The sequence below is a fragment of the Cololabis saira genome, chromosome 5, assembly GCF_033807715.1.
Source record: "Cololabis saira isolate AMF1-May2022 chromosome 5, fColSai1.1, whole genome shotgun sequence".
NCBI lineage: Eukaryota > Metazoa > Chordata > Actinopteri > Beloniformes > Belonidae > Cololabis > Cololabis saira.
This window is the reverse complement of record NC_084591.1, coordinates 3,438,684-3,460,915: the sequence shown is the minus strand read 5'-3', so window position 1 is coordinate 3,460,915 and position 22,232 is coordinate 3,438,684. Positions and strand designations below refer to the sequence as shown.

General features: G+C 41.3%; 2 protein-coding genes across 8 annotated transcripts in view; one reads left to right on the top strand and one right to left on the bottom strand.

The window, feature by feature from the left end:
- LOC133443678 (pleckstrin homology domain-containing family A member 7-like) overlaps positions 1 to 3,972 on the top strand; it is a 191,696-nt gene extending 187,724 nt beyond the window's left edge. For all 6 annotated transcript variants that reach the window (XM_061720812.1, XM_061720810.1, XM_061720811.1 and 3 more), the window contains 3 exons: positions 991 to 1,124; positions 2,300 to 2,430; positions 3,683 to 3,972. In XM_061720812.1, the coding sequence (XP_061576796.1) occupies positions 991 to 1,124; positions 2,300 to 2,430; positions 3,683 to 3,705 (288 nt within the window). In that variant the 3' untranslated portion in view covers positions 3,706 to 3,972. The remainder of the gene's footprint in view (positions 1 to 990; positions 1,125 to 2,299; positions 2,431 to 3,682) is intronic.
- A 3,530-nt stretch (positions 3,973 to 7,502) lies between these two features.
- Positions 7,503 to 21,299, bottom strand: c5h11orf58 (chromosome 5 C11orf58 homolog). 2 transcript variants are annotated; one of them, XM_061720809.1, is made up of 5 exons: positions 21,163 to 21,299; positions 16,719 to 16,802; positions 16,580 to 16,640; positions 15,564 to 15,673; positions 7,503 to 8,065 (listed from the first exon to the last, which is right to left on the bottom strand). In XM_061720809.1, the coding sequence occupies exons 2-5, from the start codon at positions 16,731 to 16,733 to the stop codon at positions 7,832 to 7,834; spliced, it is 420 nt and encodes a 139-aa protein (XP_061576793.1). In that variant the 5' UTR covers positions 16,734 to 16,802; positions 21,163 to 21,299; the 3' UTR covers positions 7,503 to 7,831. The 2 variants fall into 2 exon arrangements, with proteins under 2 accessions (XP_061576793.1, XP_061576792.1); XM_061720808.1 differs by having other exon boundaries at positions 21,055 to 21,232.
- Positions 21,300 to 22,232: the final 933 nt, after the last annotated feature.

Genomic DNA, 22,232 nt, shown 5'->3' with positions numbered 1-22,232 from the left:
TACCGCAAAACTAACGGCGTTACTGTAACCCGTATCCACACCCGCTGTGTTTCCAAACATCCGCAAATACAACGTTGATAAATGCAATAGTGAAAACGGTCAAGCAGCTAAATAAACTTCAGAATATTTTTTTGAGGTGAAGGATTCTGTTTTACTAGTCAGGAGGATACAATTTGGTCCTATATGCTGAATGATCGTTAAGTTCATTTCTCCTTTCGTCCATCTTTCACATTTAATAAAAACAATACATTTCTTCATTATTATCTTACCAAGACTACTTCTTATTTGGTTGCAGTCTTGTTTTCATCATGAAAAAGGGTCATTGAATTATATTTATCATCTTAATTTTTCATTATAACGCACAAGCAGCAGGGAATTAGTGCGTTAGGTAGCAGTGCTGTGTGTGAAAATGTGCTGATAGTGATCGGTGATCGATTTGCCTGGCATCGATCATTTGGTTTCAGAACCGGACAGCTCCTCCAAAGAGCTTCTGAAAGAGCGAAACTAAAGGACGGTGTTAAGAAGTCATCTGGGAAACACCCGTATCTTAGGGTTCTCTCTTAGTTGAAACCTTCTTTGAACCTCTCTTAAATCCTTAAGAGAGGTTGGATCTGGGAAACCCGGCCAAGATTATTCTTCTTTCTGCTCCCTTTTCATTCACAATTTAAGAACATTTGTATTTGTATTGAATTGTTTTATATTTTTTTTGAATTAAATAAAGAATAAAATGAAAATGAAAGATGAAAATTGACCCAAAGACTAGACTAGAACTAAAAGTGAAACAGGCTGCCAGCCCGTCTTCTACAGTCCAGGTGCTACGCAGGGACGTGAGTCCACCTTCGGGAGCGGTCCGGTCCAGACCTGAACCTGTAGCCCGTTCAGACCAGACCAGACCAGAACCTCCGAGGACCCGGGTCCTGGAGGTTTCCTGGTCCTAGTCCGATGGTCCGATGGTTCACTTACTTCCCTGCACGTCTCTGTCCCCCGCAGCTGTCCAAACCCCGGAAGGTTTCCATCCCGGAGCGCTACGTGGAGTCCGACCCAGAAGAACCCGCCGGTCCCGAGGAGCTGGAGCAGCGGTCCCGGGTCGCCGAGCGCATCAAGACGCTGCTCGCCAAGTCCAGGTGAGCGTAGGGCGGGGCGGTATATCCAGATTGTAATATATATCGATATATTTTCAAACGCGATATGGTACGAGACAATATCGTTTATATCGATTTAAAAAAAAAATATATATATATTATGATTTTGATATAGCTTATTTTGTGACAAATTGACTTGAATGTTTTATTTGAGATTTGCACAAATGTTTTGTTATTTGCACAACTGTCAACCTCAGTGGAAAAGTTTGCCTGTTACTGTTTAGACCAGGGGTCTGCAACCCAAAATGTTTTAGATCCATATTGGACCAAAAACACAAAAAAATAAATATGTCTGGAGCCGCAAAAAATGAAAAGTCTTGTATAAGCCTTAGAATGAAGGCAACACATGCTGCATGTTTCTATATTATTTTTTTTTAGAATTTCTTTTTAAATTATGCACTTCAACAAAAAAGTCGAAATTTTGAAATGTCGAGAAAAAAGTCAAAATTTTGAGAAAAAGTCGAAATATTGAGATTAATAAGGAAAGGAAAAAGGAAGAAAAAAAGAGAAAAAAAGGAAAAAAAAAAAAAGGAAAAAAAGAAGAGAAAAAGGAAAAAACGAAAAAAGAAGAAGAAAAAAACGAAAAAAAAAGGTCAAACATTTTTGAAAAAGCTCCAGGAGCCACTAGGGCGGCGCTAAAGAGCCGCATGCGGCTCTGGAGCCGCGGGTTGCCGACCCCTGGTCTACATTGTATTAATTGCAGTGTATTTTAATTTAATTGTTATGCAGGAAAGGGATATTTGTTTTATTTTATTCAAGAAGCATTTTTATTCTATATATGCAGGCAGTTTATTTTTATTTCATTTGTTTTATACATGTTGATATTGTGCAGACCTCTGTTAATAAAGGAACCTGTGTGACATTTGGCACGAGGCTTTGTATTAAAACTGAAGCTAACAGAGATGCTAACAGAGATGCTAACAGAGATGCTATGCTATAATGCTTTGGGGGAAACCCCAATTATGGCACAGAAAAAAATATGGATATATATCGAGTATCAACATTCAGCTAGAAAATATCGAGATATGACTTTTGGTCCATATCGCCCAGCCCTAGGTGAGCGGCGCCGAGCGGCGGCGTGTTAGTGGAGACGCCTCGCCGTCTCTGTCTCTCTCTGTCCCGTCTCACGTCCGTCTCACGGTCCGTTTGTCCCGCAGCGTCCAGAACCGCGGCCCGGCGCCGCTGGACCTCGGCGACCTGGACTCGGCGCTGCAGCAGCAGCAGAAGATCATGAGCGTCTCGCAGGCTCTGGCCTCGGAGGCGTCGCGCAAGAGCAAGATGGTGGCAGGTGGGTGTCATGACCTCGGATCAATGCTATTGATTACATATGAATGTATGAATGAATGAATGAATGAATGAATGAATGAATGAATGAATGAATGAAAAAATGTATTGGTCACCACCAAGCATGTACACTTAGGTCACGACCAAAGGGTCGGGGCTGAAGCCCCGGCTTATGAATGCCCTCCCTTCTTACATTTCAAAATGTCTTTTGTCGGACATGTTTGATACATTTTCCTTGTAATAAATACAACAAATGAATAATAGCTAATAACAACAAAAAACATATGCACATTTACATGCATACCTATCTGCTTATGACGTACCTACTAGGGATGGGCGGTATGGACTAAAAAATGTATCACGATAATTTCTGGCATTTATCCTGATAACGATAAAAATGACGATAAAAAAAATACCAATTCAACTCCACCTTTGTAACTATAAATCTATCTCCACATTCAGTCTTTGGAGCCAAAACACTGCTCTAAAAGATACTAAATACTACTACTTCTTTCTTTCTTTCTTTCTTTCTTTCTTTCTTTCTTTCTTTCTTTCTTTCTTTCTTTCTTTCTTTCTTTCTTTCTTTCTTTCTTTCTTTCTTTCTTTCTTTCTTTCTTTCTTTCCTTCTTTCTTTCTTTCTTTCTTTCTTTCTTTCTTTCCTTCTTTCTTTCTTTCTTTCCTTCTTTCTTTCCTTCTTTTCTTCCTTCTTTCTTTCTTTCCTTCTTTCCTTCTTTCTTTCTTTCTTTCTTTCAACTGGAATTTATCGTTTTTACCTCGAGATACAAATTCTTTCCGTGGGGAATTTTTTTGACGGTTTATCGTGAACGGTAAAATATCACCCATTCTTAGTACCTACACATGTATCTATACATATACATACATATATATACAAGCACATTACATATCCACATACATATGTACACTACACATGCTTACACTTACATACATGCATGTATCTGCACATATGTTAAAAAAGGATTATTTAAATGTTTATGCAAATAATACTCAATGTACCCATCCTTTTGTTTCCTTTCTTAAATAATTCCATTAATAAAGTTATTGATTGATTACCCGGGAACAAGTCTGTACTTATCCATCATCATGTCTTTATACGTTTTTTTAAATTCAACACATTTTTGCTATATTTGAATTCTTCCAGTAATGCATTCCATACCATATAAAAGAGGAGTGAATGTTGCAGATCAATATCCCGATCGTGGTGCGATCGATTGACGCTGGCTTTGTTTTTGTTTCAGCCAAAGCTGCTGCCGGACCCTGATGGACCTGACGACGGGACGGACTCTGAAGAATCACCACAGCGTTTTTAACCAAATTAACTTCCATGAATCTGTTTTCAGTAGCGACGACTGGCGTCGTCTTAGAGATGTGATCCTGCGCTTCTACGTAGCTTCCTGTTTCCTTAACTCTGATCATTTCACCGCCTCTGGGTCGGGTTTGTAGTTGAGACCCGGGAGCAGCAGGTTCTGATTGTTCAGATGAGAAACCTGGAATGTTTCACACGTTTGAATAAAAGGTTTTAAACACATGAAGAGTCGTGAGGAGAACCGTCTGGGTCCCTTCACCTGGTTCACACTTGTCTGGTTTCTTTTGGGTCTGGTATTCTGGTACTCTGGTATTCTGATTACTCTGGTATTCTGGTACTCTGGTGAGCCAGTGGATAAGGCAAAGTTCTGAGATATAAGGGATAAAAATGTCATCTGGGGAACAGAAAACTGGGCCTTTTTGCGGATGATTTATTGATAAGTTCAACACAACCTACACGGACACTCTAGGATAAAATCAGGATGAATGTTCTTCCACGACTGGTTTACTACTTTCAATGTTTGCCGATAAAAATACCACATAAGCAATTCTTAGACTGGGATAGGTTAATAGAGATATGTATGGCAAGGGAAGAGGCCCAGGATTAAATATAAAACTCTGCAACTGAGAAAAGAAATGGGGGGAATGGGCCTTCCCTGCCTACAAGAATATTATTATGCAGCTCAACTGAGACCATTAATTTGCTTAAAGAGCATATTGCAGGTTAGGGTTTTTTCAAAAATTATACCTGACCTTTTGTGAAAATGACTATGTGAGAAGTTAATGTAGGATTTAATATGTTTTACAAGACAAGGGCACGTATTCAGAGGAAAGTGGCTGATTTTAGCAAAGCTCCTACAAACGTTCTGCGTTTTCGAACGTCACATTATGCTCCAAAACAACAACAAATCTGCTCTGAGTCTGACGTGCGACCCAGAACTACAGATGATCCACCATCTGTCCTCCAAGCTATTTATTAAATAAATGGTCTCTGCTCTTGACCACGTTTACTGCGTTACACCGACGCAGAGGCTACACCGTAGGGTACGCGGCGACGCGCAGCCCTACGCCGTACCCTACGGCGTAGGGCTGCGTCGATTTAACGCGGCAGCTCCGTGGCGGGACACGGGGAGACTCCAGGTCGTTACCCGAGCGGAAGCGGCGCAGCAGAGGCGGCCCGGAGGCCGGATGACCAGATGATCTACAGGTTTGGAATGCTTATGAATGTGGTCGAAAACGCAGATCTTCGGTTATGTGTGGAAGATTTTTTTTTTTAACAACGATGTAATGTGGATACAAATTATTTTATAAACGAAGGGGGGGAAATTTTTGGTTTTAAAAATACCCGGCTATTTTGGATGCATTTAATCAGAAAAAGGAGAAGATAGCTTGTTTTCTGTTTAGAACAGGGGTCGGCAACCCGCGGCTCTAGAGCCGCATGCGGCTCTTTAGCGCCGCCCTAGTGGCTCCTGGAGCTTTTTCAAAAATGTTTGACCTTTTTTTTCCTTTTTTTCTTTTTTATTCATTTCCTTTTTTCTTTTTTTTCTTCTTTTTTTTCTTTTTTCTTCTCTTTTCCTTTTTTTCCTCTTTTTTTCTTCCTTTTTCCTTTCCGTTTTAATCTCGACATTTCGACTTTTTTCTCGAAACTTTTACTTTTTTCTCGAAATTTTGACTTTTTTCTCGACATTTCGACTTTTCTTGAAATTGTACTTCAACATTCATCTCAACATTTCAACTTTTTTCTCGACATTTCGACTTTTTTTCTCAACATTTTGACTATTTCCTCAACATTTCCACTTTTTTCTCGACATTTCGCCATTTGTCTTCATTCTAAGGCTTATACAAGACTTTTCATTTTTTGCGGCTCCAGACATATTTGTTTTTTGTGTTTTTGGTCCAATATGGCTCTTTGAACATTTTGGGTTGCCGACCCCTGGTTTAGAAAGTACAAACGTAGACAGATTACAAGTACTCACCCGTTTTTAAGGAGTTATTTTCTGAGTTTCTTTCAGGAGCACGGGTGCTGCAGTGAATAAAGGTGGATTTATGGTTCCGCGTAAAATCGACGGCGTAGCCTACGGCGTAGGTTACGCGGCGCACGCAGCGTTCTGTGCGTCGCCGCGTAACCTACACCGTAGGGTCTGCGTTGGTGTAACGCGGACCCATAAATCAGCCTTTTAAAAAGCGAGTTTCAGCTGTCAATCAAAAGAACGTGGGGGGCCTAACGGGTAACGTAATTATAAGGCTGTGGCCCGTCATATTGGTGTGAATACACATTCACAACCTCTTCAGTGTCACAACTATCATTAAGATCCATTATTTTTACTATTGTTGAATTCACCGCGCTCCCCAATGCGACGTCACTTCCGGTTCAGCTTTTTCAGATGCGGAAGTAAAATACTCTCACAAAAACAACTCCGGAGGTCACTGTAGTATATATTTATCAAATTTCAATGAAAATTCAGTTCCTACATTATTTTCCTACACATTGATTCACAGGGGTCTCCAACCTGCAATCTGCTCTTTAAGTTGTATAGTAGCATTAATAAGCTCTGCTTCTGCCTGAGCCTTTTTCAGTCAAATTGTAAAATTTGTTTCTTCCTTGTTGCCTTGAAAGGTACGACTGAAATAAACTTAAACTAACTAAACTTAAACTAATATTCCAGATGTTTCTCCAGGGTCGGGCCCCCCTGGGGGGACGCCAGAGATCTCTGGGGGGGCGTGAATCTTTGTCTGCTTTGAGGATATGCAGTTGTAAAAATTACATTTACACATGTTAAATAAAAAATAAACTCATAATAACACACCTAATGCAGTACAGTAATCCAAGTCTGTATAAACCCACTTGAAAATATATTTTGGTCATTTTAAAATACTTTTATCAAGTTATTTATCAGGATAAAAACTTAAAAACGTATTATATCATTATTCAACATTTAATCATACTACTACTCCGACAGGTTGTTAAAGGAAAAATGTTAAAAAATGTTGCTCTCATATTAAGAGACATTTTTCAGAAATATTTTTATGTCCTTGCAATTATTTTTTGTGCGTATTTTATACATTGGTGACACAAAAGGAAGGTGAGACAAAACAAAACAAAGTACAGGGTAAACCAAAGAGAAATGTATCAAAAAAGCATGTTAATTTTTTCAATTAAAGGTTTGTAACGAATAACTTTACTATTTTGGTGCTAGTACGTACGGGTCAGGGGCCGGCTGGTCTTAGACACAAGTAGGGGGAAAACAAGGAAAAAAGGTTGTGAACCGCTGGGTTAGAGTGTGTGTTTATGTAGGTGTGTGTACTAGGAATGGGTGATATTTTACAGTTTACGATAAACCGTCAAAAAATTCCTCACGATAAGAATTTGTATCTCACGGTAAAAATGATAAATTCCCGTTGACGTTTTTGTGTAAAACTGATTTATGATTCTGTGTTAAATTTACGCACAACGTACGGGAAGGAAGGAAGGAAGGAAGGAAGGAAGGAAGGAAGCCAGAAAGAAAGAAAGAAAGATAAATTCCCGTTGATGACGTTTTTGTGTAACAAACATAGATCTGAATGTGTTGATAGATTTATAGTTTAAAAGGTGGAGTTGAATTGCTATTTTTTTTTATCGTCTTTTTTTATCGTTACTGGGATAAATTATCGTGATCATTTTTTAGTCCATACCGCCCATCCCTAGTGTGAACCAGGTTTCCCGAGGAAACAACACAACGACGTAAACATCACCTGAACTCAGAAGCAGCGACGTAACAATTCAACCTTCTTTTATTGGTTTGCAAAAAAAAAAAACAGAAAAACATAAAAAGACAAACTCAGGTCGGCGGCGTGCTGGACGGCAGGCGGTTCCGGTTCCGGTCGTCCAGCAGGCGACGGTAAAAGGTTCGGACTAAAAACGGCCCCGGGCCTCCCTCAGCGCCGGACCAGAACCAGGACCAGGACCAGAACCACAACCAGAACCACAACCAGAACCAGAACCACAACCAGAACCACAGCGCTGCTGCTTCTACGGAACCCAGGACGGACGGTTAAACACAAGACGCCAGGCTGTCCACGTGTGACGGTCGGACCGGCCCGGCCTACGCCGACTTCACGGACGCCGTCTTGCAGTTGTGTCTCCGCTCCCGCTCCTCCTCCTCGTCCTCGTCGTCCTGGTCCTCCGAGCCGGACCGGGCCAGGCCCGTGGGGGTGTCCGGGTTCTGATCACAGTCTGTGTCCTGAGTCTCTGTGGGGGCGTCTTCGCTGGACGATTTCTCCGGCTCGTCCGCGTCTCCGTCCGCCGGGGCGCCGTCCAACTCCGGTTCCGAGTCCGGCTGCAGAGAGGAAGACAGAGACGTGAGTTTCTGGTTCTGGAGGAAACCGGACCAGCAGAACTTACTCCTGCATCCCGGACCTGAACCGACACATGACCGGGACTCTGGACCGGTTCCTCAGAACCGTCCAGACGACCCCCTTCCTCTCTAGTCCGGAGCAAACTCCTCAGTAGCCACGGTTACAGGATGTTTTTTAATTCGGAATTGATTATTCCAAATTAAATAATTCAGAATTAAACTATTTTCCTTCAAGTTTTTTCATTTAATTCTTTATTTCATTCAAAAAAAAAAAATAATTCAATACAAATGTTCTTAAATTGTGAATGAAAAGGGAGCAGAAAGAAGAAGAATCGTATTAGGGATGTTAACAATTATTCGATTTTCGATTAATTGCCGTTATGAAATTACCCGATTAAAATTAACGATTACAATTAATCTATTTATTTTTTTCGTTTAATTTCGCCAGCTGGTATTACGCCCGGACCACATTTAATGCGACACAACGCGTACATAAAGTTAGAAAGAGACGGCGGATATGTTTGGTTTTAGTAACATCATGCTCAGGCAATGAGTCTGCAATGGCCCAGACGGGAGACACATGTAGCTCAGTGCTTAACTTTTATTTTGAATCCACTCTATATTCTTCTGGTTCTTCTCCGATATGCTCCCCTAAAGCCTGATTTATGGTTCCGCCTTAAATCGACGCAGAGCCGCCGTAGGCTACGGCGGCGGCTCTGCGTTGTTGTAACGCGGAACCATAAATCAGCTTCACCCGGTACATACATAGGTTCCTCTAAACATCTGTCCCCGCTACAGTTTTAACTAAAAGAAAATGTGCTCCAATACAGCAGGTCTCATCATTTTATTTTGAACACTGCCAAAACTCTAACTTAAAACGTAACTAGAACTTAAAATTTGCTTGACACAAATGACACTATTATGGCTGCTGCTACTACTAATAGCCTTGAAGTGCACTTTATATTATATTCCTTGTGGTACAAAAATTTATTTTTGTTACTTTTGTATCAAATTAATATTTGATCAAGGAATACATTAAAATGTCCTTTGTATTTTATATAAGCAAAAAAAATTATGTTTGTATCTCAGATGAAAAACGCCGCTTATCAACTAATCGATGATCGATCGATAAGGTTATCAACTATCAATTAATGAAATAATCGATAATTTGCATCCCTAAATCGTATCTGATCTGCCCCTTTTTCCAAGAAATAACTTCACAAATAACATAAATTAAAAATACTAGTAATAAAAAACAACAACTAAGTGAATAAAAAAACTAAAATAAAATTAAAATAAAATAACTAAATTAAAATTAGTTTACATGGAAATAGTCATTCTGAATTGAGGTTTCCATGGAAACACGTTTGATGGTCTTTCTCCAATTCCTCTCCAGGTCTGGGGGTTGGGAAGGTTCTGATTGGATAGGGGGGGGACCGGAAGTTAAACTACCGGAAGAAAAAACAAACTTACAACTTTGAAAAGCTCAGAATTTTGATGTTTCCTGTTTTCATCTGTTCTTTTAATGATTTCTATTTATTAAATAAATGGTCTCTGCTCTTGACCAGCGTTTACTGCTGCTGCATCTTGAAACGTTGTTTGGAAAACCAGCCCAGTGGAATATAAGATCATGGAGACAGACGGGGGAGGGAACGAGCAGAAAGAAAGACCGGGATTAATTTAAAGAGGAATGAGTGTAAAGGCTCAGTTATGCTTCTGCGTCAAAACGACGCCGTGTCTACGGCGTGTGGTTTGGATCGACGCAGAGGACACGCCGTCACCTGCGCCGTCAGTGACGTGCACCTTCCGAAAATTGTAACTACGCGTCGAGGAGACGCCGACCACACGCAGACAGAGAGGGCTGTGATTGGTTCGTTTGAAAGCGAAGCATTTCCGGTTTCCGGTTTGAATCAGTAGTGAACTTCCAGGGCTCTTTTCTTCGTTTATATGTGATTTTTTTTGTTTTTGTTTTTTGCACAATAGTTGTCCTTATCTCTTTGATTTACTGTGACCGGAAAAAGTCGGATAAACCATTCAGAAAAAGATCGCTAACTAGTGGCCGCGGGGGGTACTGCACCGCGACCAAATGGAGAGACGGAGAAGTCAGAACAGTTCGTGACGGCGTCACGGGTGCGCCGTGTGCTCTGCGTGTGTGTGACGCAGAACCATACTCAGCCCTTAAACATGATTGTGGAATTATTCTATTCAGATTTAAAATCGGAATAAACCAGCCACTTACTTCAGAATTAAGTTTAATTCAGAATGGCCATTTTCATTCAGAATTAGGTGTTTACATGGTGGTTTTTACTCATTTTAAATCGGATTTAATTTTAATTCTGAATTAAAGAGGAATCAAACTTCCCATGTAAACGCACTCATTTACTCCAAAAATAAGAAACAGAGACCGCGGATGTTTCTCAGTTTGAACCTCGGGGGTTTGAACCCGTGACGTTCGGAGAACAGAAGGTTCTGGTGTCTCAGAGTCAGAACATCAGAGTTCTGGATGTCCCACAGGTGCACCCGTACCGGGCCGGGACGTGGTCCAGAACCTCTGCTCTGCAGGTGAACCCGGTTTAGTGGACGGTGCCGATGACTCGGGTACGAGGAGACGCCAGAGAACCTTCAGGTGAACTCCAGCAGGTAGACAGGTGTACAGGTGTGCAGGTGGACAGGTGTGCAGGTGGACAGGTGTGCAGGTAAACGGGTGTACAGGTGTGCAGGTAGACGGGTGTACAGGTGTGCAGGTGGACAGGTGTGCAGGTGGACAGGTGTGCAGGTAAACGGGTGTACAGGTGTGCAGGTAGACAGGTGTGCAGGTAGACGGGTGTACAGGTGTGCAGGTGGACGGGTGTGCAGGTAAACGGGTGTACAGGTGTGCAGGTAGACGGGTGTACAGGTGTGCAGGTAGACGGGTGTACAGGTGTGCAGGTAGACGGGTGTACAGGTGTGCAGGTGGACGGGTGTGCAGGTGTGCAGGTAGACGGGTGTACAGGTGTGCAGGTAGACGGGTGTACAGGTGTGCAGGTAAACGGGTGTACAGGTGTGCAGGTAGACGGGTGTACAGGTGTGCAGGTGGACGGGTGTGCAGGTGTGCAGGTAGACGGGTGTACAGGTGTGCAGGTAGACGGGTGTGCAGGTGTGCAGGTAGACGGGTGTACAGGTGTGCAGGTAGACGGGTGTACAGGTGTGCAGGTGGACGGGTGTGCAGGTAGACGGGTGTACAGGTGTGCAGGTAGACGGGTGTGCAGGTGTGCAGGTAGACGGGTGTACAGGTGTACAGGTGTGCAGGTGGACGGGTGTGCAGGTAGACGGGTGTACAGGTGTACAGGTGTGCAGGTGGACGGGTGTACAGGTGTACAGGTGTGCAGGTGGACGGGTGTGCAGGTAGACGGGTGTACAGGTGTGCAGGTAGACGGGTGTACAGGTGTGCAGGTGGACGGGTGTGCAGGTAGACGGGTGTACAGGTGTGCAGGTAGACGGGTGTACAGGTGTGCAGGTGGACGGGTGTACAGGTGTGCAGGTAGACGGGTGTACAGGTGTACAGGTGGACGGGTGTACAGGTGTGCAGGTGGACGGGTGTGCAGGTAGACGGGTGTACAGGTGTGCAGGTGGACGGGTGTACAGGTGTGCAGGTGGACGGGTGTGCAGGTAGACGGGTGTACAGGTGTGCAGGTGGACGGGTGTACAGGTAGACGGGTGTACAGGTAGACGGGTGTACAGGTGTGCAGGTAGACGGGTGTACAGGTGTGCAGGTGTACAGGTGTGCAGGTGGACGGGTGTGCAGGTAGACGGGTGTACAGCAGGCCCTCAGTCACCACTACAGGACTATTTACTCATCACAGAGTCAACAAGCAGCTCTGAAGAAACATTTAGACACCGAGACCTCAGAGTTGGTTCACGTAGAGAAGAAGCAAGTGAACCACACCCTGACACCCAGAGTTCCTTTAGGCTGAATCAATAATAGCAGTGTGAAATAGGGGTGGGCAAAAATATTGATACGGCAATATATCGCGATACAAAGTCTCCCGATACGATATCGATATTCAATGTATGTATCACGATATATTGCCATATCAATATTTTTGCCCACCCCTAGCTGCACTTTATTTTGTGATTTCAGTGTGGGTGAGACACTGCATTTAATTTTGAGTATTTTGTATCTAAGAATAATGCACACTGCACTTTTCATTGTGTTTCATTGTGTTTTTTCATGCAAATATGTTGCATAATTAAAATGGAAAGTTTGAATTACATTGTTTTGACTCAGTTTGTCCAATGCATTATCACTATCATCTGATGTACATATGTGTGACTCTTGCGGGTCTTTCCCACTAGAGGTCACCAAAGAGTATAAATATTTAGGATTACTGCTCACTGAGTTCTTAGACTACAATGTAACCGCTAGGCAACTAGCCCTCTATGCCAACAGAGCTCTAGGAGCAATTATAGCTAAAAGTAAAGTTTTGGGTGGTTTCCCCTTTAAATGTTTTACCAAACTTTTTGACTCTTTGGTCCTACCCATCCTTACTTATGCATCCGCAGTATGGGGTTACAGAAGTTACTCCTGTATCAATGCAGTCTTTAATAGAGCATGCCGCTTCTTTCTGGGTGTTGGTAAATATACCCCAAATGCTGCCATACAAGGTGACATGGGATGGAAAACGACCTGGCAACACCAGTGGTCATGTATTTTTAAGAACTGGAAGAGACTATGCAGTATGCCAGATAACCGGTTATGTAAGCGTGTGTTTTTGTGGGCTAATCAGATGAGAAATGTGAAAAACTATCCCCATACGGTACGGACATATTTCTCCTCTCTGCATCTATCCCACCTCGCCAGCACTGACCTAGTCCTCTCAAGTAACGATCTAAACAGGCTTGACCAAGCAGTTGCAGAGGCAGAGAAGGAGAAATGGCTCCTGCAGATAAATAGAGCAGAGGGAAACAAGCTTCGCACTTACTGTACCTTTAAGAATGCCTTTGATACAGAGCCGTATGTACAAAGTATTATGCCCAGGCAGCATAGAAGTGCCCTTGCCAAGTTTAGGTGTGGAGTTGCTCCATTGGCTCTTGAAACCGGTAGATATACCAACATCCCAATACAGGAGCGTGTTTGCACACTATGTAACAGCGGTTCCATCGAATCTGAGTCCCATGTCCTTCTACACTGTGAACTTTACAAAGACATTCGCGAGGACCTTTTTATCTCATTTTCAAAGAATCAGGAACATTTTCAAGACCTCGATGATGTTAATAAAGTATGTGACATTTTAGCAGCTAAACATCTCTTTAACGAATCAGCCAAAGCCTGCCACCTCATCCTAAAGCGTAGAGCAGCTTTTATATGTACTGGCCCTTAATTTCCCCTTTTCCTCCTTTTATTGTAGACCTAATTGATTAAGCCATTGAGTTTTTATTGTAATATGACTGTGATTTTTGTAACAGTCAAATGATTTTAATACTTTAATGTATGTTACTTTTTATCGATATGAATATGTATTGTGTCTCACAACTCTTAGTGAGTGGCCCTCAACTTTTTATTATTGCCAATTTTATTAATGTATAATGATATTGTACGCTGGGGGGTGACACATAAATAAAGCTTTATCTATCTATCTATCTATGTACAACTTGGATTTTAAGATGTGTAATGCATTTTTAAATTTTTCAGTGAACTATGTAGAATATCGCGATATATCGGGATATATCGCATAATCGGGATATCGCAATTTGTATCGTATCGTGGCTCAAGTATTGTGATGCGTATCGTATCGGGAGGTCCTTCCCAATACCCACCCCTAGTGTGAACGCACTCTGGTACCGCTTTTCCACCAAACCGGTTCCAGAGCTGGTTCTGGTTCACAACTCAACTTGGAACCAGCTGAGAACCGGTTTGTTTTTCCACAGCTCGGTGCTAAGAGGAGCCACGTCATTACGTCTCTGCGTTAGCGTGAAAGTTGCAGCAACAACCAGGTATCTGCTCTAACAGGACTTGGTCCTCGTAGCTCCTCCGTGGACACATCTCTAAAAGACAGGTTGTCTCCTCCTCCTCCCATGATGCTTTGCTGCATCCAGATTCATTCTGATTTGAAAATGTCTCCGTCTCCCAGTCCTGCTGTTGCCGTTGGTCTGAATAACTCCAGCCCCTCCGCTTACGTTAACGGTTCTTTCCTCTAGACCAGCAAAGAGTTGGTGCTACCTTGGAACTGGAGCCGGTTCTTTCTCAGTGGAAACAGAAAGCCGGTTCCAAACTCAGCACTGACCCAGAACCAGAACCAGAACCAGAACCAGCCCTGGAACCTGTTTGGTGGAAAAGGGGTATAATAGAGTCTCTGGTCCAGCTTGGGAGACTGACAGCTTTCTGGAAGGGTTTCCACTAGGGGTGTGCAAACAAGGTACCTCACGATTCGATTTCGATTATTGGAGCTTTGATTCTTCGATTCTTCGTTTATAACGATTGTCAATTCGATTATTGGTGCCACGATTCTTCGATTATTGTGATTTTTAATGCTTTTTTCCATACAAGATTGATTTTGTCTTCATCTGTGGCTACATTTGTAAATAAATAGCCAATCAATGAACTCAGTTCCTCTAACAACACTCATTAAGTAAATAACAAGGTTTTTTGAACATTTGTATTTTTCAAAGACACAAAATAATGTATTTTATGACTATGTAAACATTTGCTCTTTGACTTACTTAACTTTGACCAGGGAAAGCTGCACTTGCATGAGAGCGCCCTCTATTGGTGGAAAACACTGAAAACGGTCAAGCCCTGGATTTAATGAGTTCATTAATTCAAGTAAACTAGATATGAACTTAGTGTAAACATATCTGCCATATTTCAAGTGAACAATAAGAAATGTGCATTCTTGAAAATGAAATGATTCAGCAGCTTATTCAGTCTGGAATCTGGATAGGATAACTATCAAGATTCCAGAATTTTTATTTTTATTTTAATTAATCGATTCCAAATCGTCACGTGACGCATCGCGATGCATCGACACATCGATGAATTGCACCCACCTCTAGTTTCCACTGGTTTCTGTCTCTTGTAGAAGGTTAAACTCCAAATGATTTGGAAATTATTTTAAGACCATTTCCAGACTGATGGGAAGCAGCAGCTGCTCCTTTAAAGGAGCATGAGGCTCCTTTTAAGAAATGAGAGTCTCTAGCGCCACCCTTCACCACAAACGTGCATGCAGCGTCATGTGACGTCACATCCGCAGGACAGCGCGGGAAATTCGGGACCGAATTGCAGCACATTTTGCAGCAACAGCCTGTTCAAGCCAAAGGAGAGATACACTAGAGGAAACATTCTTTTAGGTTTGGAACGCTTCATCTGACATTATTACTAGAAAACTTAAAACGTATACGAATTTTTTTCATAAATCCTGCTTCAAGCTCCTCTAAGACTATTGCTGATGTCTTCCCCTCTTGGCACCGTGTTAATGAGGCAGCAGTCTGGAGAAGCTCTTACCTCGCTGAAACCGAGCCCGCAGTGCCTCCGGTTCCGACCCGACAGCTTCCCGTCCATCCCCTGCTGGTACTGCATCTCCAGCTCTGCGTTCATCTTCTTATCCTCCGACCCTGCAGAGGAGACACGGGTCACAGCAGGAACCTCCGGCCCCAGCAGGTCCGGCCCCAGCAGGGCCGGCCCTGCAGAGGAGACACGGGTCACAGCAGGAACCTCCGGCCCCAGCAGGGCCAGACCTGCTCGGTGGACCGGGGGCGCCGCGGGGCGGGGGCCCCACTCACAGGACCAGGGCTGCAGTTTTACTACACTTCAGTTAGCTCACCGGTAGGGCTGGGGATCGATTCAAATGTCAAGAATCGATTCGATTCCGATTCTTAAGATTCAGAATCGATTATCACGATTTGATTCGATTCCGATATTGATTTGGGTTAGTGTTATTACAACATTTTTTTCAGCTGTTGCATGAATTACATGACTGTAGTTCTGCAACATATTAATACTAGTATTATATTGAGATTCAACAGCAAGTATTGCAGCTAATGATGCTGTAAGGACCAATCAGCTCCCAGAATGCTGATAAAACTGAAACAGAAACATCATGTGGGTCAGAATTACCAAACAGATCCAGGGAGGAAACAGAGGCGGAGGAAATCGGTTTTATTTTTTCCCCATTTATGAGAATTTGGTTTTTAACATTTATGCAAATGTCACCCCAAGACATAAAGCAAAGAAATATAGACAATTTATGCAATTATAACTAAATATTTTAATGTTTTCATACCTTTAAACATATTTAAAGGCAAAAACATAGCACCAGTTATTCTCGTGTCCAACAAAACTTTCTTTTTTTGGGCATAGACAAAAAATAACCAAAAGTTGTAATGTAATGATGAAAAAAAAAAAAAAAAAAAAAATTTTTTTAAATCGATCTTTAGACTTATGAATCGATTTTTAGGAATTAATATGAGAATCGATTTAAAATAGGATGAATCGATTTTTTTCAACACAGGCCTACTCACCGGTGCGGAAGTGCGACGTGGACTTGTGGTCCCCGATGACGAGGCGGCCGGTCGGCTCTTTCTGCAGAGAGAGACCATCCTTTACTCTTTTCCTCGCGGACCGTAAATAAACAGGTCAAGCAGAATCCGTCAGACAAACCTTGCTAGCGCCCATCAGCCGTAAAAACTTCTGCTTCCTCTCGTCACTGCCCAAGTCGGCGGCCGCCCACTGAGTCGACCCATCCTGCCAGGAGAGAGATGTCAGCGTCGTCTTTTTAGGATTAAAAACTCATTATAGACCGGATTAAAAACTCATTATAGACCGGATTAAAAACTCATTATAGACCGGCACTAACTGGGAAAGTCATCTTTCCTTTTAGATCCTCCCTAAGGAGGCCGACATCGATGTTTGAGACTCTCCTGCTCGAACCTGGCACAGCTAAACACTATTTATAACTAGGGATGGGCGGTATGGACTAAAAAATGTATCACGATAATTTCTGGCATTTATCCCCATAACGATAAAAATGACGATAAAAAAATACCAATTCAACTCCACCTTTGTAACTATAAATCTATCACCACATTCAGTCTTTGGAGCCAAAACACTGCTCTAAAAGAATAATAAATACTACTTAACTACACCAATTAAATTGAATTAATAAAAACCAATTAAATGAGTTACACCTGTACTGCAAAACTGGAATGACTCAGATCCGCCATGTTTGTTACTAGTGATGCACCGATTGTTCGGTAACCGAAATTGTTCGGCCGAAAATGGCAAAAAAAACACTTTCGGTGTTCGGTGGAATAAGTGGGAAAAAAACGAACAATTAATAACGGCGTTGTAAAATAAATAGACTGGCCGCTCCGTAACTGTTGCACCACAAACATAAATCGTTGGCCAACCAAAAAGTAACCACATAAGAATTTTACCAACATTCACCAGCAGGTGGAACCAAAACAACATAAATCAATCTATTACAGGTTTAGATGAGGAAATCAAACGTGGAAGAGCGTGGAGTGAAGTGGTGCAAACATGTCAGCAGTGTGGAAGTATTTTAGAGTGGCAAAGAATAATACAAGAATGGCTGTTTGCAATGAATGTTCTGCTCAAATATCTAGAGGGGAAACATCTGCAAAGTCTTTCAGCTACAAGTTTGATTTATCATTTGAAATGATAAAAAACCCTGAGCGCTTTAATGCATTTTTATTGTTTTAAGGCCTATGTTACAATGTTCAGTCAGTTAAGCCTAACGTAAGCTCAAAGATGGCCAAAACATTTATTTTGCTAATTTATTTATTTATTTTAAGTTATTGTTCTTTGCTGGTATAATGTCTGCTGGAATATTTAAGAAATGCTGGGAAATTAAAAAATGTTCAGTTTTTTATGTTCAACAAATGTTTTCTACCTTGTAATTTTGTAAAAGATTTTTTTCTTTTAAAAGCATGCCTAAATCAAATTTATTTGATTTATGCAATGGTGAAAAAATTGGCAAAATAAATGAAAAACTGCGAAGAACCATGTTCGGTATTGTTCGGTATTCGGCCAAGTGTTTATTATTTTCGGTTTCGGCCACAAATTTTCATTTCAGTGCATCACTATTTGTTACACAAACACGTATCAACGGGAATTTATCTTTCAGGCTCGCTCGCTCCTTCCTTCCATCCTTCCTTCCGCGTGGATTTAACACAGAACCATAAATCATCTTTACACAAAAACGTCATCAACAGGAATTTATCGTTTTTACCGTGAGATACAAATTCTTACCGTGGGGAATTTTTTTGACGGTATATCGTGAACAGTAAAATATAGCCCATTCCATTCCTATTTATAACATGTTTAATCTGATAGTTATGACATTAAAAAGGCATTGGATTGATGGATTTGGATGATTGACAGCTCTAAGGACTCCTCTCAGCCAATAGAAACGGCGGCTTTTCACGTCACTTTAGGTATAATCGATCAGAGGGAAGAAATTATTCATTTGCACTCGCTGGTTCTTGTTAGTCCAGCTTTTATACGGTCTTACTGACAAAAATGTTCCAAGAGCCTTGGAATCGCTCCAGCTGAGTGGATTTTTACCACTGAAATCATGAATAACGGGGAATCATCTTTATATGGGTGTTTGGTTTCTGGGGTGTTTGATTCGTATATGACAGTGCTGAGTGTGTGAGATGGAAATGTCAATTTCCCAGAGGGAACCTCTCAAAGGTTTAATAAAGTCGTCTGAATCTGAATGAAATGTCAGCCTAAACTCGGAGTTCGGATGTGGAAAGTAGTGATGTACCGATTGTTCGGTAACCGAAATTGTTCGGCCGAAAATGGCAAAAAAACACTTTCGGTGTTCGGTGGAATAAGTGGGAAAAAACCGAACAATTAATAACGGCGTTTTAATATAAGGAAATAGACTGGCCGCTCCGTAACTGTTGCACCACAAACATAAATCGTTGGCCAACCAAAAAGTAACCACATAAGAATTTTACCAACATTCACCAGCAGGTGGAACCAAAACAACATAAATCAATCTATTACAGGTGCGTTTAGATGAGGAAATCAAACGTGGAAGAGCGTGGAGTGAAGTGGTGCAAACATGTCAGCAGTGTGGAAGTATTTTAGAGTGGCAAATAATAATACAAGAATGGCTGTTTGCAATGAATGTTCTGCTCAAATATCTAGAGGGGAAACATCTGCAAAGTCTTTCAGCTACAAGTTTGATTTATCATTTGAAATGATAAAAAACCCTGAGCGCTTTAATGCATTTTTATTGTTTTAAGGCCTATGTTACAATGTTCAGTCAGTTAAGCCTAACGTAAGCTCAAAGATGGCCAAAAAATGTATTTTGCTAATTTATTTATTTATTTTAAGTTATTGTTCTTTGCTGGTATAATGTCTGCTGGAATATTTAAGAAATGCTGGGAAATTAAAAAATGTTCAGTTTTTTATGTTCAACAAATGTTTTCTACCTTGTAATTTTGTAAAAGATTTTTTTCTTTGAAAAGCATGCCTAAATCAAATTTATTTGATTTATGCAATGGTGAAAAAATTGACAAAATAAATGAAAAACTGCGAAGAACCATGTTCGGTATTGTTCGGTATTCGGCCAAGTGTTTATTATTATTTTCGGTTTCGGTTTCGGCCACAAATTTTCATTTCGGTGCATCACTAGTGGAAAGTGAAGTTTTTGGGGTTTTTTTTCCTTCCACTGCTGGTGATTTTTATACCGTTATAATCTTTAATTGAAGTAAAGCTTTAAACCGGCTCAGGCTGGTGTTGGCAGGATGCAGCAGCTGCCTTTTCTCATCTTTAAAAGGACTGTTTCTTATCCCTGTGGTGTTGGTTCTGTGACCTGAGGCGTTCACTGAACAGTCTTTGTTTTAATGTTGTGCTTTGTTGGTATGGATGTCATATCTTGTCTCCTTTGTCTGATTCTGTGTCTGGCATTAATTTGCCGTGGGGATGAATGGTGGAAATTCGCCTCTGGCTACAACCATGCATATTTACACTAGGGATGGGCGGTGTGGACTAAAAAATGTATCACGATCATTTCTGGCATTTATCCCGATAACGATAAAAATGACGATAAAAAAAATACCAATTCAACTCCACCTTTGTAACTATAAATCTATCTCGCTCTCAGATCCGCCATGTTTGTTACACAAAAACGTCATCAACGGGAATTTATCCTTCTTTCTTCCTTCCTTCCTTCCTTCTCTTCCTTAACACAGAACCATAAATCATCTTTACACAAAAACGTCATCAACAGGAATTTATCATTTTTACCGCAAGATGACAAATTCTTATCGTGAGGAATTTTTTTGACGGTATATCGTGAACGGTAAAATATCACCCATTCCTAATTTACACCTGTGTTTATTAATATGTACAGTCCCTGTTCAACAAATAAAAGTGAATTGAATTAAATTACGTTATTTGGAATTACAAAATAAATAAATTAAGAGAAAAATAAATACGAAAAATCATTAAAAAGATATCTCTGACATTAACCTGACATTATACCCCCCCCACCCCTCCAAAAAACCAAAACCAAAACCTCTTTATATGTAATTTGCACAATTGTTTGTATAATTACGATTATCAGCTTTGCAGCTGATAATGCAAATTGCAAATCCATGCAATTATCCTACAATGAATAAGAAAATAAAATTAGGGCCTATTTGTGTAAATATGCATAATCTTCTGTGTGAAATAAAACATCAAAACAGCAGAAAAAAGGGACCAAAACGTGTTCAGTTCCTGCTTTTCCAGCAACAAACGGCCCAGAATGTGGTTATTTCACCTCCAGTCTGTCCGTCTGGAGGCTTTTTCCCACTGGGTACCGTGTGGTTTAATCCAGGGTAAGAGTCAGAAATGTTGCTTTTAAAAGGTTTAATCTCTGTTGTTAGCAGCTAGCTGGCTAACCACACAATGCCCACATTTAATCGCTTTACGTCTTTTCTCGCGGATCAAGCAGAGTTTTCTTGCTTCCACTCACTTGATCTTGACTGGGAGAAGCAGGACGTTTAGTTCCGTGTTTGTCCTGCGGAGAACTCATGACGAACTGGAACTTTTTATAACAATTTCAATAAAAATATCATGCTACCTTGCAGGAGCTAGCTGCAGGGTTCGCTCTTCTTCTACGGTTCTTTTACTGGCGCGTTTGCTCTCTGCTGCCGCCTGCCGGTCGTCGGTGAGGACGTGTTACTGCACCTTTCTCCTTTTCTTTTTGTTACATTACATGTTGTTTCCTTTCTTTTAATCACTCCCCCAGCCTCGCGCTCAGAAGCCACGCCGATTTCTTCCAGTGTCCAACCGCGGTACTGCAACCAAAAATCCCATGGAGCCCAGAAAGCTTTTTTCCCATAGACCGCAATAGTAAAAGAGAAGCCTCTAAAACTGTTCCTAGGACACCTTCAGCTGTAATCACCGACAATTACTCATCTTTGTATTCTATATTTTTAAGTCATGGACTTTATATCCGTCAAAAATGTTTTATAACGGCCAGAAAAGTCAAAGAAAAGTCTCTTTCTGGGCGTGACGTCACGGCTTTGTCCGTGCACTCGCAAAGCGCGGTCGTGTGTGTCTCGGGAACGAGGATGGCTGAAACTAAGCCGTTCGGCGGAAAAATCACTCAGAAAAGTGGAAAACACGGCTCAAAGGTGAGTTTTTGTTTGGTCACATCGATTTAGTTTAACTTTATGATAGTTAAAGTCTGTTATTAGTCTCTTGTCAGCTGAGACTGAGATTTTATGTTCTTTATATTTGTAATGGATAAGTTTTATCTTTTGGTCTTCCAGGTATTCCTCTGCCCAGCAGAGCATGCGTTTCATGCGCCGGCACAGGAAGGTCAACCTACATCTGGAGCTGCTGATCCAGTTTTACTCTGCACTTGCCTGATTGTCTGGTTTGTATATATATATATATATATATATATATATATAGATAGATAGATAGATAGATAGATAGATAGATAGATAGATAGATAGATAGATTTATTATAGTACCCTTGGGTAAATTTGGTTCACAGTGAGTGCCTCATCATACAATCTAAAACCATACACTCAACAACACAGGATAATATAAAGTGACAACAGCTTTGGCTAAAAGAACAAAGAACAAGAAGGACGGCCCCAAGATAAGAATCAAAATAAGTTAAAACATCAGTAGACTAAA